We start from the raw sequence: 26,747 nt of genomic DNA, 5'->3' as shown, positions 1-26,747 counted from the left end.
AAGCAGTTTAATGAAAAGTGAGCCAAGGGAAATCATTGAAAACAAACTGTTGCCATGAGTTTAGAATCTTTGCTTGGTTAAGCATGTTGCTAGACTGTGTGTGAATATTACAGTTAAATTTGCTGGGTGCAGAAAGTGACTTAAGCATTAACTTAATCCTGCTGTGTTGAAATGCCAGTTTATATATGTTTGGGTTTGTGTTGCAGAGAAGGAGGTTACAGGAAGCATGCTGTGTGAGTTTTGTGAAGAGGATATAAAGGATGTTTTCACAGAATTCAAGGACAGATTCCTCATCCGGAAGCTGCTACGAGACATTGCTGACAAACAGCCATCAAGACAGAAACTACCGGCAAGTACACAGGTACTGGGGATGACAAATGCACCACAGATTCTGACACCAAAGCATGAGCAACAGTCAGACAGGTTTTCCAATACTTCAGGTCAAGGTGCTTCACATTCTCAAACTCATGCCCCATCACCTTCAACCTCTGGCATTCAAACTTCACTTTGTTCTGCGAGCCAGTTGCAGGTCTCTAAATGGGAAAATGGACAGCCAGCAAAGCCACCAGCAAAGGAATCCCTTATGGTCATAGAACTTGATGATGAAAATGATAGTGATAATGATTCAAAGGACATCGCATTCTATGCTGATAAAAGGATGCAGCAAGTCAGGCATAGTCAGCCAAAGTTACTTTCAGCATCTGTCCTTGGGAACCCATACATGCTCAATGCTTCAGTTACTGGGAAAAGTCTGCCATCGCATACCCACTGTGTTGACAGGCACACTTCACAAACTGTATACTCAGCATATCCAAGACCAGACCATGCTGGAAGTCACACCACTCATCACGCAAACAACTACGTTCATTATGCCCATAATTCTGAAGATCGTTGGAAACCTGCTGCATTGTCAAGTGTAGGGGATCAGGCTTTGTGTTTGATAAAAGTGCAGTCAAGCATTGCAGGGATGCCAGTACAGACACGGAGTGAAACAGCATCTCCCACTGCACAACCATCCTCCACTACACCGGACATGACAGGCTCTGAAATACGTGTTGGAAATTTTGCAAATGCCTCAGTGATGGCCATGAACCAGATGGCTTCCAGACACACTGCATATGAAATTCTGTCTAAAAAGGAACAACGGTCGAGACCTAACAGCGCACAGAAATTGGGGTCGATTCTTATCCGCAATGCAGCTCAGCATGCAAACTTGTGGTCTTCACCACCACATTTACGAAACATTTCTTCAACTCAAAAGCAGCTTTTTCTCGACTATATCTATCAAGTTGCTCCACATCTGCGTGAGTGTGAAGCATTGTTATGGCAGAGGCTGAGTGAAACTCTCCAGAACCGACGGAAGTATCTTCTGGACAAAAAACTTGGGAAGCGAGGAGTGTCATCGTCATCATCCAGTGAGCAAAACTCTCCGTACGCAACACTGATGGCATCTTCTGACAGCCTACAAGATTTTGGTTGGACCTTATCAGCTAATCCAGACTTTGATAGTTTGAAGGAAATTTCTGGAAATGAAGAAACTGTATTAACAGAAGATGGTATTCAACCACAAGAATGCACAGAAGAAAAAAGAATCAAAATAGAGAAAGATTAAGTATTAATTTATTGCATTTAGTTTTAGGTATTTCAAGTAATGTTTACCTCATCACCCAGGCTGTTTTCTGTGCATTTCTGCCCCCTATCGTTTTACATGCAGTGACCAGTGTATTAAGAGTTTGACAGACTGAGAGACAGTACATTTTACAAAATCCTGAAGTGATTTAAAAGTACATGTGGCAATGTTTATGCAATATAAACCACCAAGTACTAGTTTTTCCGTATTTTAGAAGCTTGATGAACTTGACATTTTTATATCTGCAGCATATGTTATGTGCTTATCTTTTTATTCACTAATTTGGCAGATGTATATCTTTATTTGCTAATGTTAGGTGTAAACATGCGTAGTACTAGGTACCGGCACACAAATTATGTTATTACATAAAAACTGATTATTTGTTAAATTACTATTTTTTTCATGTTCACATGAAAGTACAAAAAAAAAAATGTAAGAAAAACAAAAACTGAGTCTCTATCTTTATTAGTTTTGGCGATATTGCTGTTTGAAGCTTGTGATTTGTCTCGCAGCTGTAATTACTTTATTTTAGACCATGTTTGATGCTCTTGTATGTAGTATCATGAAATCTTAGAAATCTCTAAGGACTTTGCACTGACTTTTTACTCAAGTGATTGAAAAAGTAATTTGCAAAAAGACATACTGGGAAAAAACACATCCAAATTGAAAAAAAAGTTTTGCACTTGATCATTTTGCATGAAGGCACCATATTTCAAGCACTCCACTTCAAATGCTAATTTACTAAATACACCTTAAACTTATTTTTTTTTCAAAGTAACCATTCTATACTGTTCTAATTTTTTCTACAAACTTGCACGGTCTCTTATGAGATTTGCAGCTTTGAATAGTACAAAATCATTAATTTTTTTCAGGATATTATAAACTCGAAACTTCTATGGCATATCCCACCGGATTCATCAGAAAATTCTCTTTCACGCTCACCCAGGGAACCACACGGTATTTTGCATGCGATTCGAGCTACGTCATTTCTACGTTGACAAATATTTTACGTCATCCGTTAAAGTACGTAGGCATTTCTGCCAATCTCCGTTGACAAAATTCAACATGTCTACATCAATATCATTGCCAACGCTTGTGACCGCGAGCACAAACACCGACCCAACCCTCAAATCCCTTTACACGGCACACTCGGATTATGACCACCACGAGGTTTGCCGATTTTCGTGCAGGGTACCATTTACCCTCACAAAATACCCATTATCTTTGAAGTAACACAAAACGATGACACATTCTGAACAAATTACGAACAGTTTTTCTTGATTATGGATTAAAAATGATATTTCTGTTCCTGAGAGTCCGTAAAATATTTTGAATTGAAAACGAGCGATTTTTTGGCGATCGCATACTTCCCACCAGCGGGAAGGCGTGTGTGCGCCGGTACCTTAGTAGTAATGACGGTGTGTGCCCGAATGTTCTAATGTAAACTAGTTAGAAAAGTTGAAAGAACACCTTTGATGCAACTAAGTCATTTGCAAAACCTTCGGCAGATGGGGAAAATAGCTATGCATATACTTTGCCCATCTGAATACTAAAAGCAGTTAATTTGTTTGAGGTCACGAATGGCATAAAATGACTTGTGGCATTCAGATCAGTGATCATTTCATCTTTCTGCCTGTGCAATTCTCTGTTGCAAGAAACATTTTCAGGGATCTGTGTACATAGAACTCTGCCAGTCACGAGTATGCTCTTCCGATTTTAGAATGGCTTTCTGTTTGCATGCAATAGATAGCAAAGATTTCTTTTTAATCATGAAACCATGTGTCCCTCTCTGTCTCACTGTCACTTTGTTGAGGTACACTGTTTTGGCTGTTTGTATGATGCATTAGTATTATGCATATTACTATTTATTATTGCTATAAAATAGCATCTATATCACTGACGACAAAATTTTGAAATGGCTTTCTATTCTAGGATAGAATCAACATTCACATTTTCATAGTATTTCAAAATGTTTATCTTTTAAATCCTCAAAATTACTGTATGACATGGGATTTTAGTAAGAAACAACCAATCCTTTTCATTAAGGAATGTTTAAGATTAAATAACCACTAAGCCATCTTACCACAGTACTGTACCATGCCTTCACAAAATTTTTTTAAGATACCTTCTTTTCTTCATCTCTGCATGCATGCAAGAATCCAAACTTGTCTGGTTTGTATATTTAATTGTTGTTTTCCTTTCTAAATCAAAAACACAAATTGAACCAAAGTGTGGGCTTGAAAAAGGCAGCGACTTTAAAATGCATCTATTTGACCCTTGCTTGGTTAGCTTACTTTGCAAAACTACCAGTAACCCTGAGCTAAGCTTACGTTTGTTACCAAGTTTATGTTTTCAAGTTTACCATAACTGTACCATTTGCCATTATTTCTCAGAAAGCATAAATTATTATAATAATGTTTGTTCATCTGTTTCATTTGTGTAAGTTTTTCTAGGAGTGGCAACATGCTATTATATAGAGAAAGCTGAAGATGACTTTACCTGATAAAGAATTGTACATATCTCTAAAAACGTCATTATCTAGGCTTAATTCTGCTTATGTCAGAGGTCAGAGATGTGGTGATAGGGAATGCTTAGTGCATTTTTGTCAGTTTGGCTACTTTGGAATGTATGTTAGATGTTTTATGTCAAACAGCCACAGTTATATAAGAGTTTTGTCTTTGGAAATACCACAAGCTTTTTTTTTTTTAACAAAAAGAGGTATGTTCATCATAAATCATCATTACTGAATAAAAATGGTAGAACTGAGTTCTAGTATTTTACACAAAATCTTAAACATTTTAAGTTTGTACATCTGACTATTTTATGAACACTACAAATATGTAAAAATTACAAAATGTAAGACAGTTAAACAATAAACCTGTAACATTACATTTTAATAACTGCTGTAGATCTGAAATTTTCAGTCTGTACATAAAGGTATACCAGCTGTTAAAAGCACAAAGAGAATTTTTATTTTATACTAGTGACAACAATGAACACCATGTTTCAAGGATACTTTGAATTAGGTCATGACAAATACATGCATTAAATCCACACAGAAACATGTCCTACCACAGAAGTGATAGCTGTTAAAAAGCTGTACAGTGTTAAATGGGTGTCACCATTGTAAAACACATATACACACAATCTTTCATAACAATATGGCACAAGCAAAATCAAAATGGACTGGGTTAAATGAGTTAGCTCAAAAGATTTATAAAGTGCACAACATGATTTAAATCACTGGGTTGAGCTCCATAAAAAATACTATTTCTCTTAAGTTTAAATAATCCTGTTTTGTTCTCAAGACACCGAGTTTGCAAGCATCTCAGTGCACCGATAACAGGTCAAATCAGCAAGGTCATAAGGTCACTAGTGTCTACAGATGCTGCTAATAGTCCCAGCTTTCAGACTAGCTGTAGCACATTCCCGAAGTCATGTTTTTGACTGTCTCTGTGCGTGGTTATGTTTTTTTTTTTTTTTTGCTTTTATGTCGGGATTGGGGGATGATGATCGGGGAGATAGAGGTGGGGGTGGGATTTGTGCAGTTTCCCTAGCTTTCAAGTTTTTTGTGCCCAGTCACATGAAGAAATAAAGTTGCACCCTAGCAGTCAATTTCATCTTACACTTACTATATTGCTTTAAAAGACAAATTAGCATGTTGCTGATAAAACTTGTTACACTGGCTTTAGGGCTTAAAACAGGTTTCAAGAAAAGAAAGTAAAATAGATGGCCTGTGAACAAAATGTGTGGCATTAAAAAAAAAAGTCAGAGCAAGGTGAAAGAGCGCATCATATTACATGATGTTGGAATCGCAACATTTCCATGGAAGTCTTAAATTTCAATCTCATTTTCAACCTTAAAGAATGGTTTGGGTGGGTAGGAGTGTAGGCACAAAATATGTAATAATTAGGCAAGTATACTAACGAAGATTTTTGAACCATATCAATGCCTCATATAAGGAAATGCACTATACATATAATATCTATTAAGTCATGCACTGCAAACGAGCTCTTACTTGCACACCTTTGTTAAAAAGTCAGCCTGTCCTGATCTTCCTAGTCTAGAGTGTCTGTTGGTTGCACAACAAAGTCCATTCTCAGTGTAGCATCAGCATGATGTTTGTACTTAACTGGCACAGTCTGAGGTAATGACAATGAATCTGTGCATCTTTTCTTGGCTGGAGAATGAAGTGCTTTATCTATGCTGCTGAAAGGGAATTCTATTAGAACAGAAGGATTGGTTTTACAGTTCCTGTTGATTTCCTCAATTTCCACAGCTTTGGTTAAATGTACCACTTGTTCATACTCCTCTGAAGATGCCTGTTTGCCAAAAAGTGTATATTTTGATTAAAAGCATTTTGAAACAAATATGAGTTTTCAGAGTGATCGACAATGATACTAAATCTAGAATTTTCCACATTTGCAACTGCTGATAGTTTAGCCATTAAAACAGTGCTTTTTTTTTTGTTTTTTTTGTTTTGGCACACCATTGCAGTGCTGCTGGACTCCTTCATCTTGTTGGTTACATGTGTACAAATGCACCTGAACATGGGGTAAAGGCTATGGAAATTTACAGAAAATTATTTGTAGTACAACAAATGTGCCTTTAGTTTACCTTTACAAGCGAAGCAAGTGTAGCACTGGTTGCTTTAAGATGTTCACAGGTAATTAAGCTGGCTGCTTGCTTGATTTCATTGACCACAGATCCAAAGCTGTCATTCTGTACTTGTGGCTTGACTTTTGTCTGCGAAATGTAGAATATACAGTTATATGCATTAATAAAGAGATACGCATCATATCAACTTTTATGTGTTTATATTGTACTGATATTAACTTACTCAATCTTTCAAGCTCTGAAAACTGTTGCTTTGAGCATTAATGTAATAAAAACTATTTCTATACTCACAAAGGCTGTAGTGTTTTCCAACAGAAACAAATAGCTTGTGATAACAAAATGAAAAGTCTATGTAAGCAAAATATATCTTAAGTATTTTATAAACATTATGATAGGGGTTACAAAAAAGTGAAATCAATCTATTTGAAGTAATATGAAGAACTGACATAAGGGTGTTGTATAATTACTAATTTTCTCAAAATATGTTGTGTGAAGACTACTTATATTTTGATAATGAAAAAGATAATCATGAAGATTTCAATTTTAATGAACACATTCTATGCATAAATCAATGCTTAATCTAGATTGACTAAAAATAGAGAGGAAAAAAAAATCCAATATCAGACTACCAAAATATCACTAACTCTTTAACACATAAATTTGCAAACTGTCCCATGTTCAATTCCTAAAACTGCTTAAGATATTTTCCTACTTTTTTATTTTAATCAAGTTCACTACTTACCAAGGCATAATGCATGTATTTCAAATGACACCACTGCCTAGCATGTGTACTAGTTAACACAATAAAAATTTCAGACAAAAAGACTAATGAAAACTAATGCAAATGCAATAATTTTAACAAATATTTATAATTGAAAATATTTTTAGTTTTCATTTTACAGAACAAAGTTATGTTTTATGATTTTGAATTTGCACCAACACAGAAAAAGTTTGGGGATGCCTCATGGTCTTATAGTGTATTCAACAGTGGAGTAGAATGCTGCCTGTTTAAGGCACATTTGGACTGTGTGAAAAACTGTTCACCCAGCAGATGAATACATGTATCTGATTTATCCAGCTATAACTCCAAAGTTGCACATAACATGCCCTAGATCTAAGGCTATTGAGCTTTGGGGCTCATCACCTCAGCCATGGGGACAGTACACCTATTTAGCTTATCAAATAAAAAAAGTGCATTTAAAAAAAGATAAACAAAAAAACTGCTGGTAGTCTCACCAGATATACTGCTTGATGATTGGCATAATCTGTAACTGCCTTCTTGCAGACTGGTGGCAGCTGTTTTCGTTTCCTAGCAATGTCAACAATGCAGAGATCTAGCTGAGGCAACAGTTCCTCATTAATTTTCTTTTCCTTCTCATTGTCCACTGGGTCAAATTCTAAAAAGAGAAATCATGAAATATGACAAGATCTTCAGTTACTTTCAGATTAGTAAGAAAAACATCAAATCGAAATATACTGATAACATTTTTCTCGTGAGTGTACATGCTAAGGAAAGTCATGAAAATACTTTCTAGATAAACTTGTCAAAACACTGTTTAAATCCACGAGGAAGAGTAAAGGTGATCTGGCCCTCAAAGCACCAAAGTTTAGTTGTGCTAGTGTAATGTGTGTCTATATTTATTGTGGGTGTGTCTATTGTACAAGAATATGTATGGATGTTAGCATGTAAAACTTAGTCTGTGGCTTTATTTGTGAAGCTCTCCGAGCAAATTATTTTGGAAAAGCACTATATAAATGCTAATTATTATTAAGCTTCTCAAAACCTAATAGTCCTCACCTGGTGTGATATCTAAAGGAGACTGGTCACGCAGCTCTCCATTCACAAGGATATTTTCTCTCAGTATGGCAGTAAATGTCTGCAAAAAGATTCACTGTGCAGTCTTCTGTGGCTTCATATAAACAATGCAGACATATTTCATGTTTTAATACAGAAATATAGATAAAACTCATTTACCTCATCAACTACAGCAATGTTCACAATCATCCAGTCACTACAACTGTTCACTTTTCTGACATTACTGCAAGTACCTTGAAATAAAAACTGCAGCATATTTACAGAAAGCATCTTTTCAAGTGTTTTATTCATACATTTTACATTCGCTGTAATCAGTTTTTAGTGATGGTATGGGGGCGCAAAACCTTGTTGGCATCGGTAGTGGGACATTGTGTCGATTTGATGGGCGCTGCCCGTATTTAGGCTGATCGCTAGACCGAGAGCAGACAGGGAGGGGGTGGAAGTGGTACTCCAGGCGTGAATTTTTTTAAAGAACAAGAATAACATCTTTGAGTTCTTAAGCTGCAATTATATTTCGCTGCAGTATCATAAAATACTGAAAGAATCGGATATATTCTAAGAATCTTGATTACTACAATTTTACTTTTACAAGATTTACAAGAAACACTTTACCTCTCTGAATTTCTGTATGTAACGAATACAGTGTTCGTCTATCCGTTCAGAATTTTTTGAGAGCGTTTTCTTGATTTCACTGCAAACAGCTGAGATTATCTGTTCAACAGCACGACGACTGCGACAAGTAACTTTGGAAGACGTTTCGTTCGATTCAGCCATATTTTAAAATTGGCGCCCGCGCATGCGTACTTTGGGTTCTGTTATAAATAACTTTTAGCATAGAAGTTAATAACTATTTCAGAAAAAAGACACCGTTATGATCAGACGATACATTCTTCCAAGTCAATTTTACACTTGAAATGCATGACATATTCACGGACTGTGCAAACAATGTATTAGATTGTGTGGGTTTGAGGGTGGGAATAATTGCAAAGGGAGGTAAGGCTGATGACAACATGGATGACTACCCTGTTGTTGACGTGCACACCCATCTATCAGATGCTGAATTTGATAAGGTAAGCGAAAGTTATTTTTTTTAAATAATTATTTTGAACATCTAGGATGTTTAAAGCGTACAACACGTTTTTTAACCATTAAGCTGAACGTTCAAATTTCTTTTTAAAAAGTAAAAGCCGATTTTGGTGGTACTATATTATAGCAGTTATTGTTATGGATTGTTATATCTGTTAGTGCTTCTACTTGTAAGTAAATTGTGAACTTTTAAATTATGAAGTAATAAGATAGTCATATGAGTCAAACGAGATCTGAATAATGGAAATTAAAAGGAATGGACAGTAAACACAAGGCCTTTTATTCAAGAATGACTGTTAAGAGCAGAATATGTTTATTACACTTTGCAGACGTAAGGTTGCTTACACAGCTACTGCAGTGTTTTCTGTGATTCTTCGACAGGATATCGATGATGTAATCACAAAGGCAAAACAGGTATGAAGAGTTACAGCAAATTTCCTAATTGAAATAAAGTTATTTTTAAGAGTGGTCTACAATATTTCCCTCAAATAAACTTATGAACATGAAAATAATTGGAGTGAGAAATGCTAAACAAAATAAGTAGTTTTACTTGGATGAATTTTCTTCTAAAAGTTAACAAAGACTTAAGCATATGTTGTACATGTTTTTCTTGGCTCTTACTGCCAGAGTTTTACATATATCCTTGTGTTGTGGAGTAGTACAAATTTCTGACAGATTTCATTGCCTTGTGCCATACCACTTTAGCAACGTGCAGCGTTTGATAGGTGAAGGTTACAATTGCATCAAGGGTCTAATAAATGCATGCAGATAAAAATTTAAATGCAGACTGTTGATAAGCAAATACCAACCAGGATTGAGTCTAATGGTAAATAAAATACTAAATATATGTATCACTGTAACAAATCTTTTCAAACAAAATCACTTGCAGGTTGGGGTTGCAGCAGTACTAGCAGTAACAGAGTCAGTGTCAGACTTCAGTCGTGTTCTTGATCTGGCAGAGAGGTAAGTACATAAATGCCTCCATATAGTTTTGCCATATAGTTTTAATAAATAGGTCAATAATAAACAGGTGCAGACAAGATTCCTTGTATTTTAAACAAGCTTTGTGTTTAATTACCCACGCTGTCAAACCAGTTAACCCATTCCTTTTCTAAATTTGAAACGATGACATCAAAATCATTATAATAATTCTTATATTGAACCTTGTTCTAACTAGCATCTAGTGACTGCATAAACACGTGCACAAGTGCAGACGAGTCCATCAAAATCAGTTGGTGTTTGAATAATTTGAAAGGGAAAGTGGTTCCACTTTATCTTATTGAAGGAAAATGCAGACTAATTTTGTTTGATGGTGTATAATGTAATTTGTGTTGGTGATGGTAGTTACCACCGTATAAGTTCCTGGCCCTGCCACCTTTGTTTCAGTGCTGGTTGTTGGCCATCCCTTTAGAGTAGCATGAACTTCAGGAGACAGTATCACTTGTTCCTATAGATGCCAAGTATATAAGTTTGCTGAGCATTTTTTGTTGTTATAGGTATCCAGACTTTGTTTTGCCATGCCTTGGACTCCATCCAGTCCAGGTAATGGAAACATGCTAGTTACTTTATACCACTATCAAGTCACAAATCTTAAATAATAGTTGAGTAAGCTGTAAAATTACAAATTGTGTGGAGACCTTTTGTAAGCCTGTCTTCCAGATAAAAAAAAACAGTATGCTGAAGCATGTCTCTATGTAAAAAGCTTAATTTATTTTATGTGTCAAGAGTGGGACTGTGATATTGAAGAGAGGATTTAGGAATCTAAGATACATCCATTAATGTTACTTTATTTTCACTTGCAGCCTGATGAGCATTCTGCAGACCCAAAGGCTCAGAGGAGTGTTTCCTTGAAGGCAGGTCATTTCTGAAAAACATTATATAAAAGAAAATTGCAGTTATCAAACTGATCTGCCACATTTGTTATTTAATCATTTTTTTTTTCAAGACGCTTAAAATGGTGGAGAAAAAATGTTTTTGAGGGTGTATTGAAGAATTGTTTAACAGACTTGAATGCTTGGTAAAATTTTATATGAAGAAGTTGAAACATATTTAACAATTTATAAACTTTATTAGCTGTTGGCAATAGTTTGATTATGAATGGGCCAAAAAAAAAAAAACCAACAGAAAATCCGAAGAATGAAACAGCTTTCTACTTTTCTAGGTACATTTAAAATGTAATCTAAGATAAATCTAAGACATTACATATTGTAAAAAAATTTTCACACTCTTCTTTGATCAATGTGCAGGACCTTGAAGAAGCTGAAGCGATCATAGAGCAACATCATGAAAAACTTGCAGCTATAGGGGAGGTGAATTGGTGTATATGTGTGTATGTGTATGCGCACACACACACCCCCCTGTATAGATGTATGCAATCAATCATGATACATCTAGTTAAATCTGTTACACAAGAAGTCCTTTGTGGTTGCAAATGAGTGAATGAAAATGGACAGCTTATAAAGTTTTTCTTTTAAAAAGATGAGCTTAAATAAAATATATAATTTCAAGCAGCAAAAAATTTAAAGGTGTTTATCTAAGGTGTAAATAAGTAAAAAAAATCTTTTATGGGAAAATTCAGAGAGACATCTAGCTAGTTTGAAGCTGATTTGCGTAGACCACACTATGTTTAATGTAGTCATTATCAGGATGGTATCTCTGAAGTATCAAGCAACTTCCTCGACATTTCTTTGCTTTTGCTTAACAGATGTTGGCATGTGATAATTATAGTTGAACAGTCATAAGATTTTAAAGAAGATACCATGTAACAACAGTCCAAATGCCATACAATTTGTTGCTGTGGTGGTATAACTTGTAACCAGTAGCAGAACAGACTTATTTCATCTTTGGTGTGCTGTTGAGGTAGTTGAAGGTTGTGGCAATTGCAAGAGCTAAGGTTAGAAATATAATGTAAATTACATGCCAGGAAATTTCTTTAAAATATCTCGTTAACAAGAGGCAAGTAGGATGAGCTATTTTTGATTGTGTCTCACACCAAACTATTTCTTTAGTACTGTCTTGTGTATGTGATCAAACAAACTGAATTCCTATATATATATATGCTATTGAACAGATTGGGCTGGACTTTACACCTCGTGTTTGCAAGACATCAGAAGATAGAGATGTACAGAAAGAGGTCTTTGCTCGGCAGGTGAGCTAATTTATAGCTACCTAGTATTTTCTTATAAAGAAAACATATAAACTGGTTAAGTCCTTCCACTGACATTTAACATGCCATACCAAAAAGATATCATTAAAAAAAAAATAAGTCATAGTTTAAATTCAGAATTGCTTATCTAATCATAGCAAGAAATTATTTAAAATCTTGTTATTTACGTAGTTAAAATGTGTCTTAGAACTGTAATAGCAGCACTTTTTACATGTAACTAATAATGAGAAATTTGGTAAGGATACAAATTACGTTAGCATCTGTTGCTACTGATCTAATTTGAGTTGACATGCATGCATGAAAAATGGAAATGGTGCATGTGTCAAGATTTTAAAATATAAAATTTAGAGGGGGGTGTTCAGGGAGTAAGGATGATAGAGGTAAATCTTTAAATATTTATTGCAGGTGAAAATGGCTCAGCGCTTTGATCTACCAGTGTGAGTATTGAGAAATACTAAGCAGATACATAAATAACTCAACGCAACAGAGTAAACAATGTGGGCTTTTGTATAATTTGGTACTTCACCTTATGGCAAATGAAAGGGTCTTGTTATTTTGAAAGATTGATGGATAAGTTAGAATAGGCAAGCCATAGTGCTTAAGAGAGCAAAAAATGTATGGGCATAAGCTTTGCTATGCATTTTATTTTACATAAGAATAGACACTTCATTTAATTAATACTTTTGTTGGTGTTTAATCGCTAGAGCTTGATTAGGCGCCCTTGTGTTCATTTACAAGTTCCAGGTTTTCCTGTATAAATGACTTTTGCCTTTTATTTCTCTTACTAATATAGAAATGTCCATTCAAGATCGGCTGGGATTCATGCAATCAACTTACTGAAGGAGTTGGGTAAGCTGTAGTAACTGACATTTAAGCAAGCTTAGTGTGTGTGGATATAGTTATGGGTATTTGATTTTGCTGAAGATTTGCTTAGAATATAGCAGCTGTCATTTCTACGGATTGTAATTGTATTTGCTTTGACTAGTCACTACCACACCTTTCTTTTATTGACATTCTTTCATGGATCATGAGACAAATATGTAAACTTTTTTTTTTAATGACATGTTTGCTAATTAAAAATAATTTGAAAGTGCATTAAAACTATTTTCAACAAATGATCTCCAGGGACGATGAGATTCTCTTTTAAAAAAAATTCTGAGACTTCAGTTTATGTAACAAAACTGTTACCTTGTATGAAACGTAAACTGAGGTTAGAGTTTGTTGATAGACTGCTGATTGATGACTGTCAGTGATCCCTGCAGTTAATGTGCAGCCATTTTATCATGACCTTGCAACTTTCTTGGCTTCAGCAAAGGAAAGTTTGAAAACTTTGGACTAAAACAAATAGTATAATGCATTTAGCTGTCCTTTGGCAACATCAGTGATGGCTACATGTTCTTTACTAAGATTGCTTAGTTTTCCTTGAAAGGAGCCACCAGCTGACATTACTTGCTAACAGGTGCATCCAAGGTGTTGCTTCATGCCTTTGATGGAAAGGCAGCCTCAGCCCAAGTTGGAGTGGATGCTGGATTCTTCTTTTCGGTTCCAGCATCCATCTGTAGAAGTCCACAGGTGAGGTCTACTTCCACAGTATCAGTCTGAAGATTACAAGCTTGGTGAAATAAGAATCATATTATTGGTATAATTGGATCACATTGTGTGTGTCCCCATGTGTGCATACTCCTAAGTAAACACCCCTGTAGTGTATAGGGTAGTCTGTAACAAAGACTATGTAGAGAATGGGCAACTGGCAGACACATTTTTTTGTTGTGCTGAAATGAATGCATGTGGGGATGTCCTTGAGAGGGAGAAAGGCTGTTGCCTATGCAGCTGAAACACCACTTATACATCATTTGTTACTTTGTGGACAGTTCAGGTTATGTTTTATTACAGAAAGAAAAGTTGGTTGCAAAAGTTCCTATTTCCCATCTGATGCTGGAAACAGATTCACCAGCTTTATCTCCTACAAAAATGGTAAAGCTTATCTAAATGTCTATCAGTAGATGCACGTGTTGTTATTGCATTTGTAAGCGAAAAGTGCATCCACCTAAAGGTGATTTTGCATTGTGCGGGATAGGGATTTGGTAATGGTGGTGTGTGTGTGGGCATTTATGTATGTATGTGTTATCATTGTATCCAGCAGGTAGCTGGTAACCACTAAAACTGGTGCTGTCAGCTTTGGTTGTTTGGTTATGGGTTTCATCACAGTGGATATCCCTTGAGAGCAGGGTATATAGCAATGCTGATGTTTTCTTTCACTTTGTCAATTTTGTGTGTAGACAACTAATTCTTGATGGAATAGTAGGGAGGCTTCATGTTCTGTAATAAGGATTATACCCCTTTGGCTTTGTGAATTCTGCTGCTCTTCCTTACATGTTGCACATTACCTTGTGTAGCATGTTTACAGTATATTATTGAAAATGAATTGAGCATGGTAGATATTGGATTTTTGTTTTGGCTTTGGTATTAAAACTAACTGGAATTCACAAATGGTGTTTTCAGGAGAGAAATGTTCCATCCAACATCGCCATTAGCTGGGAATATGTGGCCAAAATCAAAAAGCTTACTGTGCCAACAGTAAAAGAGATGACAACAGAGAATGCAATCAGACTCTTCCCAAAAATATCAAAATTTGTTCACAGATAGTTCTGTTTCATGTGCTTGTATATGAGAGATTAGTTTGTGTAATGGACAGTGTGTGTTCAGAGTGCTGGCACAAAAAAGCAGAAGAATAATGAAAGAATAAAATATTCATTTTTTAAAATACTTGGAAATTGTAATGCTTGCTCTTGAAATGGAACTGCAAGGGCTTGGCAGATGGCAATTGATTGGGTAAAGAACAGCAATGCAAGATATTACTGAAAAGAAATTTACTTACAATATACAGTCAGCTGCAGAATGTTTTGTAGTTTACAAAATTATTTAAAACTGATATTTGTGGATCTTGACTTGTACTCATGCAAATAAGACCAAACCAGACTCCATATTCTTATGGAAGATTTAGTACGTAGACAAACACTTCTTGTGGCGTGAAGATATTTGCAAGTTAAGATGAAGTCCTGATAACATCAACACAACAGAATTACATATAAAATATTAATATGCATAATACTGATTTTATTTGTTTTTGAGCAAAGTAGGCAACACAATTGTATATGGCAATTTACAGCCAGGATGAATTTAATAAAGACAATTCATTAATTGCTACTGTAAACTGCTCCATAATACTGATTTCATTGGGCAAGGCAGGTAGCAGCAATAACAAGTAGCAAGATTAAAATGTCATAAATATATATCAAATACATCTCATTATTGTAAATAATTATTGTATAATACTGCTTTTCTGGGGCAAGGCAAACACTTGCAATACTGAATGGTAATTCACAATACAGTGAATCTGAACAATCTCACCAGTTTGGAACCACAATTACATTTTATTACTTGGTCACATAAAATCAAGTTTTATTAAATATACAAAGATGGTTTTACAGCCTTTTAAAAATGATTTTTATCCACAACACAAAAAGATTCAAATATACATTGAAAAAAAAATGTAACATCACATGAAAAAAAAACCCACCACATACAAATAGGGCACAGTCAAAAACAAGCCATCCAACTTAAGTGTACACACACTGTCCTGTCAATCCCCTTGATTAACTAACGTATGATAAGTAAAGCTCTCAAGTCCTGAGGCAATGCACAACAGGAGCCAAAATGTCCAACAACATGTGACCTAACCCACACCCCCCACCCTTTACAGCCTTATTGATGCAATTTTTAAATACTTAGGTTCTGAAGGCAACATTGTCTAAAGATATACAAACACCACTCATTGGATTAAACATAAACACTTTTAAATTATATGTCCATAAGAGATCATTAAAGAAAAGCATGTAGAGATATTGTTAAAATGCTTTTGTGTTGAAAAAGTGACAAAAATTATCTGGGGTAAAGCGATGCATCAGCATGTCTGATGCTCTGATCACTTTCTGCTGTCAGCAGGATGGTGGACCTTCTACAAAACATTCCACTGTGAGATAACTGTTTAAAAAAAAACACAAAATCGCCTAAAATACCAAGAAAGCTGAGAACAAATTGGCATTTTTTTAATCCAATGAAACTTGTTTGAGATTAAAGCTTTATCCTTCTTTACTTGGTAAGGTGAATTCACTTATGTACATTGCTAACCTGTATTATACGTCGATTGTACGTTCCATTGTGTCGACTGTTTATAGTGCTCCTAATGAACTTCAAAGCAATAGCTCGTGCACAGAAAAATTTATAAGGTGTGAAACGTTTTTAAACACATTCGTGTGTTGTTACTTTAGAGAATAGTACAATGGTTTGTGATCGGTTAATATGATTTTAGTGAGTTGCAGGTCACAGAAAACAAAAAAACAAAGAGATAATACTCACGATGTTGTTCATAATGCCGACGCTCTTTGTGGTGTTTAGGGACATCCACTTTGAAGTCGCATCGGTTAGAATAATAGCTGCTGGTGGAGAAAACATAAGTTTTCGGTAGTTTGCCAAAGTGTTTCCTCTGTTTGCGACACCAAGCTGACTCTTTCGTCTGCTCCACGGCGCACCACGACTCTCGTGCCTCAAACATTTCTTTCTGTTCCTGGAGGGAAAGCTCGGTTCCTGGCTTTAAAGGCTTGTTGGCCATAGTGACTCCTATGTGTGTTAAGACGCTTCTTCGAAATTTTAACAGAAAACAAGGCTGTTGTGCTGCGAGGTTCTGCTACGCGCCGGTAGCCTCACGCTTAACTTGCATGCCGGGGGTTGCTAGGTGCCGAGCCAGGTTTGTTGGGCTTTAAATTTTGATACAGTTATAGGTAAAGTGAGAAATTATTTTTAAAAAGATAAATATTTTGAAGTTTAAAAAAAAGATTTTTTTTTCGTTCCCATCCCCCGCTCAATTTAAACCGAAGGGGAAGAAACTCTTGTTCCACCGTGTCGTTGTGTTACCTCTCTTGCTAGGTAGATTTTTTTTTACAAAATAATTTCTTCAAAATTAAAGACCAACCTAAATGGTTAGCATTTTTTGCAGATATCGGTAGATATAGGCGATATTAACCTAACCTGTAAATTTCAGCTTCCAAGACCCATCCATTAATTATCCGCAAGAAAAGTACAGTGTACAAAGTACAGCAGACCTCCCCAGAGTCGCCCTGCGATGGACTCCAGACGGCCGAAGAAAACGAGGCCGCCCAAAGGAAACTTGGAGAAGAACGGTGGAAAGGGAGATGGAAGGAAAGGGCTGGACATGGGGTCACCTAGAGCGGGTTTCAGCCGATCGACATCGGTGGCGGACTCTGGTCGAGGCCTTATGTGCAACCTGATGCACAAAGAGTTTGATGATGATGATGATGAAAGTACAGTGTACGACGTGACGTTGGTACACCATTCACAATATTGCCAGCTGTCAACACCAATCACAGCAACAGTTCGGATTATTCGGGCGTTGTAAGTATTCTCTCTCTCTTGTTGACTGCAGGCAATTGTTGTGAATGGTGTTCACGGTTATCAGCGCTCGTTGATCGCAGGTGCGAATAGTAGCGGATAATTAATTAACGGATAGGTTTTGGAGGCTGAAATCAACAGGTGAGCTTTATATCCTTTTATCTACAGATATCTGGGGAAAAAAACGCAAACCGTTCGATCAGGTTGGTCTTTAAAGTATTACTATATCCATGCTGTTTGCCATGCTGACATCGGAAAGATCCACAAACCTACAACTTGTAAACTAAAAACATTTTTTTTATAAATAGCATGTATCTGGACTTATTAATACTTGGTTCAAGCGCACACAGATTACAAAATGAAAAAAAAAAGTTTTGTTTTTGGTGGATTTTAATGTCTTCCAAATGTGGACGCCTGAGGATTTACATATTGACAAAGCATTTCTATTCCATTTGTACAACGGCAGTTTGTTACTCTCAAGTGGAACTGGAACAGCTTGCTATTCACGAGGCTATAAAATGGTACGTATTCGACATGACAAAATCCTGACCAGCCACAGAAAAAAAACCCCATACAACTGAAAGCTGTGACCTTTCTTTTTGTATTTTATTTACTAATACTCATCAAGCAGGGTCCCTATTATAAACTTATTTATGTTGTACACAACGAGGAACAGCAATGTCATTGGACAAGCACCAAGTATAACCACTTTTTCTCTCATCCCAGACCTGACCAACCACCCATATTTCTTACACTGGTAGCCAGAGAGACCCACTGACTCTTATGGTTGCCTATGTCAGTCATGTCACAATGACGTCACCTACATGTCAGTCATGTCATGATAATGTCACTGCTTGTTTCATTCATGCCACAATTGTCACCTGCCTGTCAGTCATGCCAAAGCAACCTCATCTACATATGTCAATCATGCCACAATGACATCACCTGCCATGGCTCCCACTCTGTGCTTTCCTTGCTGCATTGTTTTTTCATCATTTGTTTTAAATTATTATTCAAAGTGAAACATTCATTAAAAATAGCAAATCGAAGACAATGGATATCATTTGTAACAAATGCTACTGGTCTCACAAAGTCATCAGCAATGAATGATGAGCATACTGCAGTGTATTAATGTCTAGCTATATCTCAACATGTTCTACTGCCTATATAATATTTTGATAGCAGATACATTACAAAGCTGTTGTTATTAATCAATACAACACTTTAATATTGTGTCACAACTTTGTTCTTTGGCTGTAGCTGTTGCCAAACTATGTTTTTCTTTCAAAGGGGCATGTGAATAATGGAGACTAAACAAAGACCTCAAAATTTTTGAACTAAATACAACAGAAGTGTCAGAAAAAATATTCTAAATAAGGTGGCAAGAAAGTCTGACATCACAGATGGATTTTGCAGAGCTGTTCATAGAAAAGACAATTTGGACACAAGAGCTAGCATAGATGTAACTCAATGATACACGCTACATTTAAATGACTCAGAATGTTGTCAAAAGACAGAAAGGCCAAAGATCAAATAAGAATGATAAACTGTAAAAAAAAAATTGTGATGGCAAATGGTGCTACAAATCTTTCTTAATCTAACAGGTCATTTCTAAAAATTTGCCTTCTGACTATTGAAGTCTGAAAGTGTTTATTCAAGGGACATTAAGAACTTGCACACTTTTAAAAAAGCCTTATCATTAAAAATAGGAGTGATTAATTGACTCTTAATTTTGATCTGTAAGATTGTAACCATGGTTCTTTAGAATGGTAGACTGCTATGCATATCTAACAATTCTGAAAGAAAAGAGGCTGGACACAAAAATATCACACAATTATAAGGGGAAAATAAAGCACCTCGCAATGCAACACAACAATCATTTACAACTGGAAGCAACGGATGACCTCAGGTACCTTCACTTCTCATCTGAAGCTATAAGTACAAATGTACAGAAGCACACCACACATCTATCACACCTTCAGAATTATGCAAAGATCAAGAATGGAATAATTATGTCTAAAGCAGGAATGTACACAGCATCACAAGAGACAAGCCTTGGACTATACACACTGACAAAAAAGCTGTTGATGACTTGACACAGATTCTGACTACAGACAAACTATGCACAGAGATGCCAATGTTTTTGCCCCACCATGCTCACACAACAATCTTTAGGTCGCAGGTCATCAAACAGTGCAAACATAGAAGCTATGATTATCACACGTTTCAAACGTGAGTCCAACGCAAACTGCTAAAGGAAAACAAGTGTAGCCAGTGATCATGCAGCTAGGATTACCTGTTGAGTAGTCTTCAAAATCAAGCAAACTATGCAGATATTTATAAACTGAGTAGGGATAGGCCCACAATGGTGCAAGCTTTTGAATCAAAACTTTTGTTGTTAAAACATAGAGTGCAAAGAAGGAAACATTGTGTAGTCTGAAAATGGATGAAGCTGTGGTGTGGCATCTTTTCACACAAAATCTGTATCATACAACAGGAAGCACCATAGCTAACTGCACTATTTTTTTAAAAGAAAGAGTTAACTTCCTCAGGCAGGAACATTTTTGCCTAACAAAGACACTAAGAAATCTACCATGCAACGCTCTCTTTCTTACGACATATATACATATACATTCTTCTGCCTTCTATTTTTGCAGATGCTGAGTACTTTACCCCCCTCTTACTTGTTCTGCTGCCACTTGGCAAATGTTTTGTTTATATTTACAATAACAGGCATCAACGATATTAAAATATGTTTTAAAAAAAAAGTCCTTTCTAAAATAATTTCAAATCTGAGTTTCTTGCAACATGGAAAGGAAAACTAACATTGTATTTATCACTTAGAAAATGGCATTCTGTGCCAAAGGCATATGTTTCAGTATCTGCCATTTTTGGTAGAGTTTATTCCAGAAACTGTACATCAGACTAAACAACAATTCCACAAACAGGTGATTCATTCACATGCTGGATTATCGACTGACAACCATCCTTCCCAACATCAACACACAACTCAAGAATTATTAAAAATACTCATTTCATCTCTCCTCTGTATCCTCCTCATTTCTGAACTGCCATTCACCAGCAGTTAGTCTCATTAATTACATCTTTCCTCACAGCATCGAATTCTCATTTAGCTACCACAGAGTGCCTACTTTTAATACATGTAGTGTGATCAGCACGTTGTCCTAATAGTATCTTGTGTGTCAGAACCAAAGGGCAGGAAAGCTGTCAAATCCCTCCTTCCCTGTCATTTTGCTCTATCGCCACAGCCACACATTCCTGATTCTTGTCATCACTAGTACAGATAACTGGTACTGATAATGTCTGCGACACACATGATCCAATGTTTCCTTGACTCTAATGCAATATTCAGCTCCAAGGATCATGGGGTATCTAGTACTGCATTCTGTTCCAGGGATAATGGGGTAGCTGTATCCACACCAGTCATTGTATCGTGCAGTCTGACGCTTGCTTCATATCAGGGCCATTACCAGTAGCATCTAAAGTATCAAAATTATGTACAAAATGAACAGGTTGATACCTGGGTCTTAATCAGCAATTCACCATATCTGTCTGATCTTGTTCCTATAATGAAAATCAATTAGTTCCAAGACTGAGACGCCAAAGTGAAAAAAAAAACCAACCAAACCTAGTCTGATCAGATCGTCAGTGTATTTGTATCTTAACTCCATCACACATCTCTCTGGATGCAACATGTTTACAGAGCTGACTGTTGCTTGTTTTCTCTAGACTCTCCAGTTTCCTCTCTCCTGTTTGAGTATGTATGAGCGCAAGTGAGTGCAAGAAAGAGAACATAACAATGATAAGGAGTGGTTTGCACACCCGCATCCTTGGCAAGAGGTGTGCACAGAACTAGTTTTCCTACCTGTGTAGTACAACATACTTTCCCATACTGATCCAGCTATTTGATAGGTATAGTGACCAAAAGGGTGCAGGGCTGCCTATGCTGTTTTTTTACTCACTGCTCTATGAAAAACAGCATAAAAGTAATTTCAGCAAATTTTGAACTTTTGATTCTTCCTCCCTTTAAGTATTATTTATTTTATTTAATTATTTTGAAATGCATAAGACTGATGTAGCATGATGCATGAAACTCTGGTGTCTCTATAAAACATCACAAGACTTGGTTATCTTAACAGAGACGAGGAAAGCTGACTTTCTTGGCCTACAAGATTTGAAAATCTCCAAATCCATTATGGGTACAGCAGTGCAAAGAGATGATTTACAAATATGACTTATGACTACTATCACTCATTTCTATTTTTCCCTCCTCTCCTACTGAATTCAAAGATAGTGACGATGTTTAATGAAAAAGATTCAGATTCCACGACGACTTCACCAGATTCAAGTATGATGATGTGTGTGTGGGTATACAAAATGCATATTTTCGCAAGTGTGACTCACTGCATCATTTCAGGCAGGTATGTGAGAATTACTTCGCCTGGAGACCCAACCTTGTGACTTAGGACACAAGACCTGATAAATAACTGACTATGCCAAATCTGTACAAATCTGTTGTGAACGGAAAAGTCAAAAAGGATTACATTTCAGATATCTGGCATTGGAAGAGATGATGTACAAACGTGGATTAAAAATTTTGATGCGCCTAGATGTAGTCTACAATTGCAAGATGGATATCTGCACAGCCATATAACTGACTCTCAGAAAGCTCTTGGGACTGGATTCATGAAATCACAAAGCTTTTGGATTAATGTGAGAAAATCTAGCTGACAAATTCCTTGCACAGCTACCAGTGAAGAAAGGACTTCGGTGGGGTTATATAAATGAGAGCTCTAAGGTGAGGCACCAACTCTGAGAGGATAAAAGATGAAGGCAGTTATCGTTATGCATTGTGATAGAGAGACAAAATCTTTATACAAAGTCTATATTCTGTACACAAGGTACTGTTATACAAACATTACAACCATCTATACTCACAGATTCTGTGAACAAGATGCTACAGTCTTGACAAATCTTTCAACTGTCATGATCACAGACAAGAACTACAAGACTATTTCCACCATACGCAGAACATTGCATCTATTCCCCCACCCACCTTCAAAAAAAAAAATAGTAGTATTTCAGTTTTGCTTTTCCTGGGTAAATATTTTGTCACTGTTTTGATTATGGTGGATTTCCTTTTTTAGCTGTTAAAGTTCTTGCTGAAGTCCATTGTTAGCGTGATGGTGGGCTTCTTTGGTGGGGCAACGGTCTTGGACATTGTGCGGGCTTTAGCTTGAGCTTGTGCAGCCTGACTGAGCTTCACTGCTGCCTCAAGACGAGGTCGAAGGTGAACAGACATGCTCATCACCTGGCGGAACTGTTCTGGGTACTGCTGACCTTGATGAAGCAGTTTCTGCAGGCTAACATCACTAAGCGTGCGACGACTGGCGTTGGCTGTAGCTATGCTTTTTTCATCCAGCAAAAGGGATACCAGTATGGGCACCAGAACAGCAACCATTGTCACTCCTGTTCAACAAATTAAAAAAAATAATGTGATCTGCTTTATGCTCGCCTGTCCAATAAATAACCAAGCAAAAAATGAAGGAAAAAATTGGCATAAAGTGACCTGTTCTTTAAACTCTAGATAATTATTTTTAAAATTGTACATAAAAAAATTATGAAATAAATTATGTGAAAACTGGCTTAGACAACAGTACAGCTATAAGTAGGGCTAGGAGAGGAAGAGTCTTTTTTTATATATAAATTTTAAAAATCTTTTACTGTTATGTATAAGTTAATAAAGTGTAATATAAAAAATGTCACATAAATATATAGCTCCTGTCATCATTGGTCCTGTCCAGACATCTATGCAAATTAGTGATATCTTCATGCAGGCTAAATGCTGTGGGAAATATTTGTCAACAACTGATACTCACGCTTGTTTTCCTCAGCAAGCGCCACCAGAGTCTCCATCATGCACAGCTCCTCAAGACAGATGGAAAGGTCCATGTCCGACAGGGTGGAAATGGAAGCTGCTGTGGCATATAGGTGCTCAATCATGCGAGGCACAAGACTCTGGATGTATGCTGGCGTCACCAGTCGGTCTGGATGGTGCAGAATGGAGATGAGAGACTGCACACACTTCAGCTGCACCTGAAGGGTGAAACAAACATTATTTTAACAAAAAGGATGGTATCTACTTTAGTCTACTTTTCATACTGGCACCTAAACATGGAACTTATCTTGTAGATGGAAGCCTGTTATTGTTCTGGTGATCAGTTCAAAGTGGAGCTGTAGATTACTCACTGCTTCACTTTTGACATGAAAAAAATATTTTTTTAATAAGGAGGGCATCCTTTCTAGTTCATTCATTCATCCCTTGATTGTTACACTGGTCACTGGGGAAGCACATGGACAGACATGGCCACTCATGCCTTTCTTGAGCGATGGTGAGCAGGTCCTGCATGAGATGACCAGTCCACTCATTCATGTCAGCCACCTTTTCCTCTGGTCCCTCTCTGGCAGTGTTGGTCTCACTCCAATATACCTTGCAGGATGGTCATTGACAGAGTGCTGTGTCACGTCACAGGGCCAAACCAGACCAGCTCATGTGGCAAACAGGCTTCTTACAAAATCATTGGTTTTTTAATTCCCTGTAAGTCCGAGGCCCCTGTCACTGGTTTTGTCAAGGCAAAATTTACCCCCATTTCCACCTATTGCTGGTAGACATCTGGACTTTGGCATTGCAGTCACCAATTTTGGGGTCTTTAAATTGGACCTTTAATTGGAGAAATGAGCAGATATTCCTGAACGAAACCTTTCAGTGTGATATATTTCTATGGATTGTTGCATAGTGGAACAGAAGAAGGAACTCAAAATCACTGTTTACCTGTACGTTGCCGGTATCCCAAGCTTCAGTGAAGCAATCCAGGATACGATTCTGAAGGTTGGCAGCAGCTGTCACTTCTCGAGGTGAGTTCACAATAAAGACAGTCAGCAGCTGAACCAGAACACCCTGCTCTATACCTGGACTGTCTTCTGCTGAAAGGAGATGTTGAGGACATCAGCACAATGACAGTGGTCTATTGTTTTCAGTGTGATGTCATTTATCTTTTCATGCTGTGTGGTCATTTTTCTGTTCTGACTTTATACATGTCCTTAATATCACAAGCATTCCTTATTACTTGAGAATGCAGTCTTAACAGCATGGCATGCAGTAGATGCAGAAAAACAGTCCATTTTTTTATTATTAAGTAACAATCCTTACTGAGATAGCATGACAACTGATGTTAAATACTGAAATAAAAATTTCAAAAGAATTTGGTGTGCAATTATTTTTAAACAAATGGAGTATAAATGATGGATATGTAAAATTGTCCAAGTATAAATAATAATACTTGTTTTCTTTGAAGTTACCTTTGTAATGCAGTGAACTACTAAATCTTCACTGAAACAGTATGGCAATTGTGTAACGAATTCTGAAATCAGCAATCAGACCTACCTGGCATACCATAGCGGAGAATGGTGGCAACAGCACTCTGGAGCAGTCTAACCCAACTGGCGCCAACTCCTTTGTCTGTGACCAGGGAGCTGGTACACAGCAGCTTCAAGGTCTGCAGGCAGGCAGCAACGACAGTGGGAGCCTTGTTTTCTGCAGACCTGGCAGCCAGCTCCTGCACTACACTTGTGGTCAGGTGGAGAATAGTGGGCAAAATTGTGATGGCCCCTGCAAAATATATTTGAAAATAAAACACGTTTTGTTCTTTCTACTTCTGTGGCATGTAATAGCTCCTGCATTCACGCCAAAGTAGTTTTGCATTAGAAACAGAAGCTTTGCCTATAATGAACAAGTAAATAAACATCACTAGTTTTGAAATCATAGGGTAGAGAGAGCTCGCTTATGTGGAAAAGATCTCTTAATGATGAAAGTACCATTTTTATGATGTAGGTGCCATTGTTTAACTGGTTGTGAAACTATCACATATATGCCATCATCCCATTGCACTAGTACACTATCACATTCATTATACAACGGCAACCAACCTTCAGCACCACTTCATGACAGTCTCCTCCAAAAACCTTATTCTAATGATGGTATCCTGTATTTCATAAGGTACCATCAAATCCTTAAAACGGGTCTATTCCATGATCATTACACAATCAACGTAGTTGTCAATAGTTGTGATTATAGTCAATTTACTATTCCACCTTTTTGAAGAGGCTCACACACAGGGTTGAGGTGTATTCTTGGGAATGGTAGAATGAAACAATAGAAAGATTCTAGTTATTGTGGGAATATCAGTACTCACCCATGGGAGAGCAGAGATGCATAAGATCCGGCATAAGCAGGACAACCGAGGACAAGAGAGCAAAGGTCGCCTCAGAAAGTCGAGTCTGGTGGGTGGGAATCTGGAAGCCTGTGCCAGGAGCTGAAGGATTCAGGGCAGGTATGTGGCGCACCAGAGCACACAAACACACCTGAAAGGTATGTTTGTAGAACTGAATTATTCTGTTATATGCACACATGTACACCCACTCACCCTTTAAAAATTAGCTACGTCCTTTGAGCACCACCCACTGATATTTCATTTCAGGTACTTGCCTCTAGCGTGGCAAAGACAACAGAACGGTCCACCAAGAAATCACCAGTAGTTCCTCCTTCTCCAGCCCCTGGGGTAGCTGCTCCTGAGCTATCAGCAGTGTCCACTGAATCTGTGCTATTTTCAGTAACCGGTGTTGACAAGTCCTTTTCTGCAATTAGGTAAAAGGAATTTTTCCAATTCACTTAACAATATCTTTAAACCTGACAAGTAAGATGGCTTCTCAGACTTGCTGTTCACTTGAACTCAGAGCAGCTCAACATTTTAAGAGACAAGCTTGTAGATATTCAGCATCCAGATTTAGGTGATTAACTAGGAAATGTTCGCCAAAAGCTCCTGTTTACATATTAATATGTTTATTTATAGGATATGTCATGTGTCACTTGCTGCAGGGGTGTT

The 26,747-nt window shown here is 36.9% G+C and overlaps 4 protein-coding genes and 1 long non-coding RNA gene across 9 annotated transcripts in view; 3 read left to right on the top strand and 2 right to left on the bottom strand.

Annotated features, from left to right (window-relative positions):
* The window catches only part of LOC112570008 (DNA polymerase epsilon subunit 2-like), a 43,075-nt gene extending 38,741 nt beyond the window's left edge, over positions 1-4,334 (top strand). The window contains exon 3 of the mRNA XM_025248167.1: positions 207-4,334. Coding sequence (XP_025103952.1) covers positions 207-1,612 — 1,406 coding nt within the window. The 3' untranslated portion in view covers positions 1,613-4,334. The remainder of the gene's footprint in view (positions 1-206) is intronic.
* On the bottom strand, positions 2,915-8,876 carry LOC112570010. Its single transcript, XM_025248171.1, has 5 exons — positions 8,676-8,876; positions 8,046-8,124; positions 7,484-7,644; positions 6,248-6,376; positions 2,915-5,952 (listed from the first exon to the last, which is right to left on the bottom strand). Exons 1-5 carry the CDS (start codon positions 8,835-8,837, stop codon positions 5,689-5,691), a joined length of 795 nt encoding a protein of 264 aa, XP_025103956.1. The 5' UTR covers positions 8,838-8,876; the 3' UTR covers positions 2,915-5,688.
* Positions 8,877-8,950: 74 nt separating this feature from the next.
* LOC112570009 (putative deoxyribonuclease TATDN3) lies at positions 8,951-15,081 on the top strand. Of its 2 annotated transcripts, none has more exons than XM_025248169.1 (12): positions 8,951-9,133; positions 9,479-9,563; positions 10,039-10,112; positions 10,646-10,691; positions 10,952-11,002; positions 11,396-11,458; positions 12,220-12,297; positions 12,721-12,752; positions 13,109-13,164; positions 13,775-13,887; positions 14,209-14,289; positions 14,818-15,081. In XM_025248169.1, exons 1-12 carry the CDS (start codon positions 9,066-9,068, stop codon positions 14,959-14,961), a joined length of 891 nt encoding a protein of 296 aa, XP_025103954.1. In that variant the 5' UTR covers positions 8,951-9,065; the 3' UTR covers positions 14,962-15,081. The 2 variants fall into 2 exon arrangements, with proteins under 2 accessions (XP_025103954.1, XP_025103953.1); XM_025248168.1 differs by having other exon boundaries at positions 8,954-9,133; positions 9,531-9,563.
* A 2,647-nt stretch (positions 15,082-17,728) lies between these two features.
* Positions 17,729-18,524, top strand: LOC112570034. Its single transcript, XR_003100578.1, has 2 exons — positions 17,729-17,787; positions 17,953-18,524. It is a non-coding gene; the product is annotated as an uncharacterized LOC112570034 (long non-coding RNA).
* Positions 18,525-20,313: 1,789 nt separating this feature from the next.
* LOC112570032 (HEAT repeat-containing protein 5B-like) overlaps positions 20,314-26,747 on the bottom strand; it is a 51,479-nt gene continuing 45,045 nt past the window's right edge. For 3 of the 4 annotated variants that reach the window (XM_025248213.1, XM_025248217.1, XM_025248214.1), the window contains 6 exons: positions 26,351-26,499; positions 26,058-26,226; positions 25,250-25,474; positions 24,638-24,789; positions 23,685-23,901; positions 20,314-23,274 (listed from right to left, as the gene is read on the bottom strand). In XM_025248213.1, coding sequence (XP_025103998.1) covers positions 22,949-23,274; positions 23,685-23,901; positions 24,638-24,789; positions 25,250-25,474; positions 26,058-26,226; positions 26,351-26,499 — 1,238 coding nt within the window. In that variant the 3' untranslated portion in view covers positions 20,314-22,948. The remainder of the gene's footprint in view (positions 23,275-23,684; positions 23,902-24,637; positions 24,790-25,249; positions 25,475-26,057; positions 26,227-26,350; positions 26,500-26,747) is intronic. The other variant, XM_025248215.1, reaches the window with a different exon arrangement.

This window comes from Pomacea canaliculata, linkage group LG8 (genome assembly GCF_003073045.1).
Source record: "Pomacea canaliculata isolate SZHN2017 linkage group LG8, ASM307304v1, whole genome shotgun sequence".
Classification (NCBI taxonomy): domain Eukaryota; kingdom Metazoa; phylum Mollusca; class Gastropoda; order Architaenioglossa; family Ampullariidae; genus Pomacea; species Pomacea canaliculata.
The sequence above is the reverse complement of the archived record's forward strand: the minus strand, read 5'-3'. Positions and strand labels throughout refer to the sequence as shown.

What these genes read in the sequence shown, in the direction of transcription:
- LOC112570010 (XM_025248171.1), bottom strand. Translation starts at nt 8,837, where the DNA reads ATGGCTGAATCGAACGAAACGTCTTCCAAAGTTACTTGTCGCAGTCGT. An exon ending in TCCTTTAGATATCACACCAG is followed by an intron (nt 7,645 to 8,045) that starts GTGAGGACTATT and finishes TTCTCTTTTTAG; the next exon opens with AATTTGACCCAGTGGACAAT. An exon ending in CACTTGCTTCGCTTGTAAAG is followed by an intron (nt 5,953 to 6,247) that starts GTAAACTAAAGG and finishes TTTGGCAAACAG; the next exon opens with GCATCTTCAGAGGAGTATGA.
- LOC112570009 (XM_025248168.1), top strand. Translation starts at nt 8,978, where the DNA reads ATGCATGACATATTCACGGACTGTGCAAACAATGTATTAGATTGTGTG. An exon ending in CAGATGCTGAATTTGATAAG is followed by an intron (nt 9,134 to 9,530) that starts GTAAGCGAAAGT and finishes ATTCTTCGACAG; the next exon opens with GATATCGATGATGTAATCAC. An exon ending in CCATCTGTAGAAGTCCACAG is followed by an intron (nt 13,888 to 14,208) that starts GTGAGGTCTACT and finishes GTTTTATTACAG; the next exon opens with AAAGAAAAGTTGGTTGCAAA.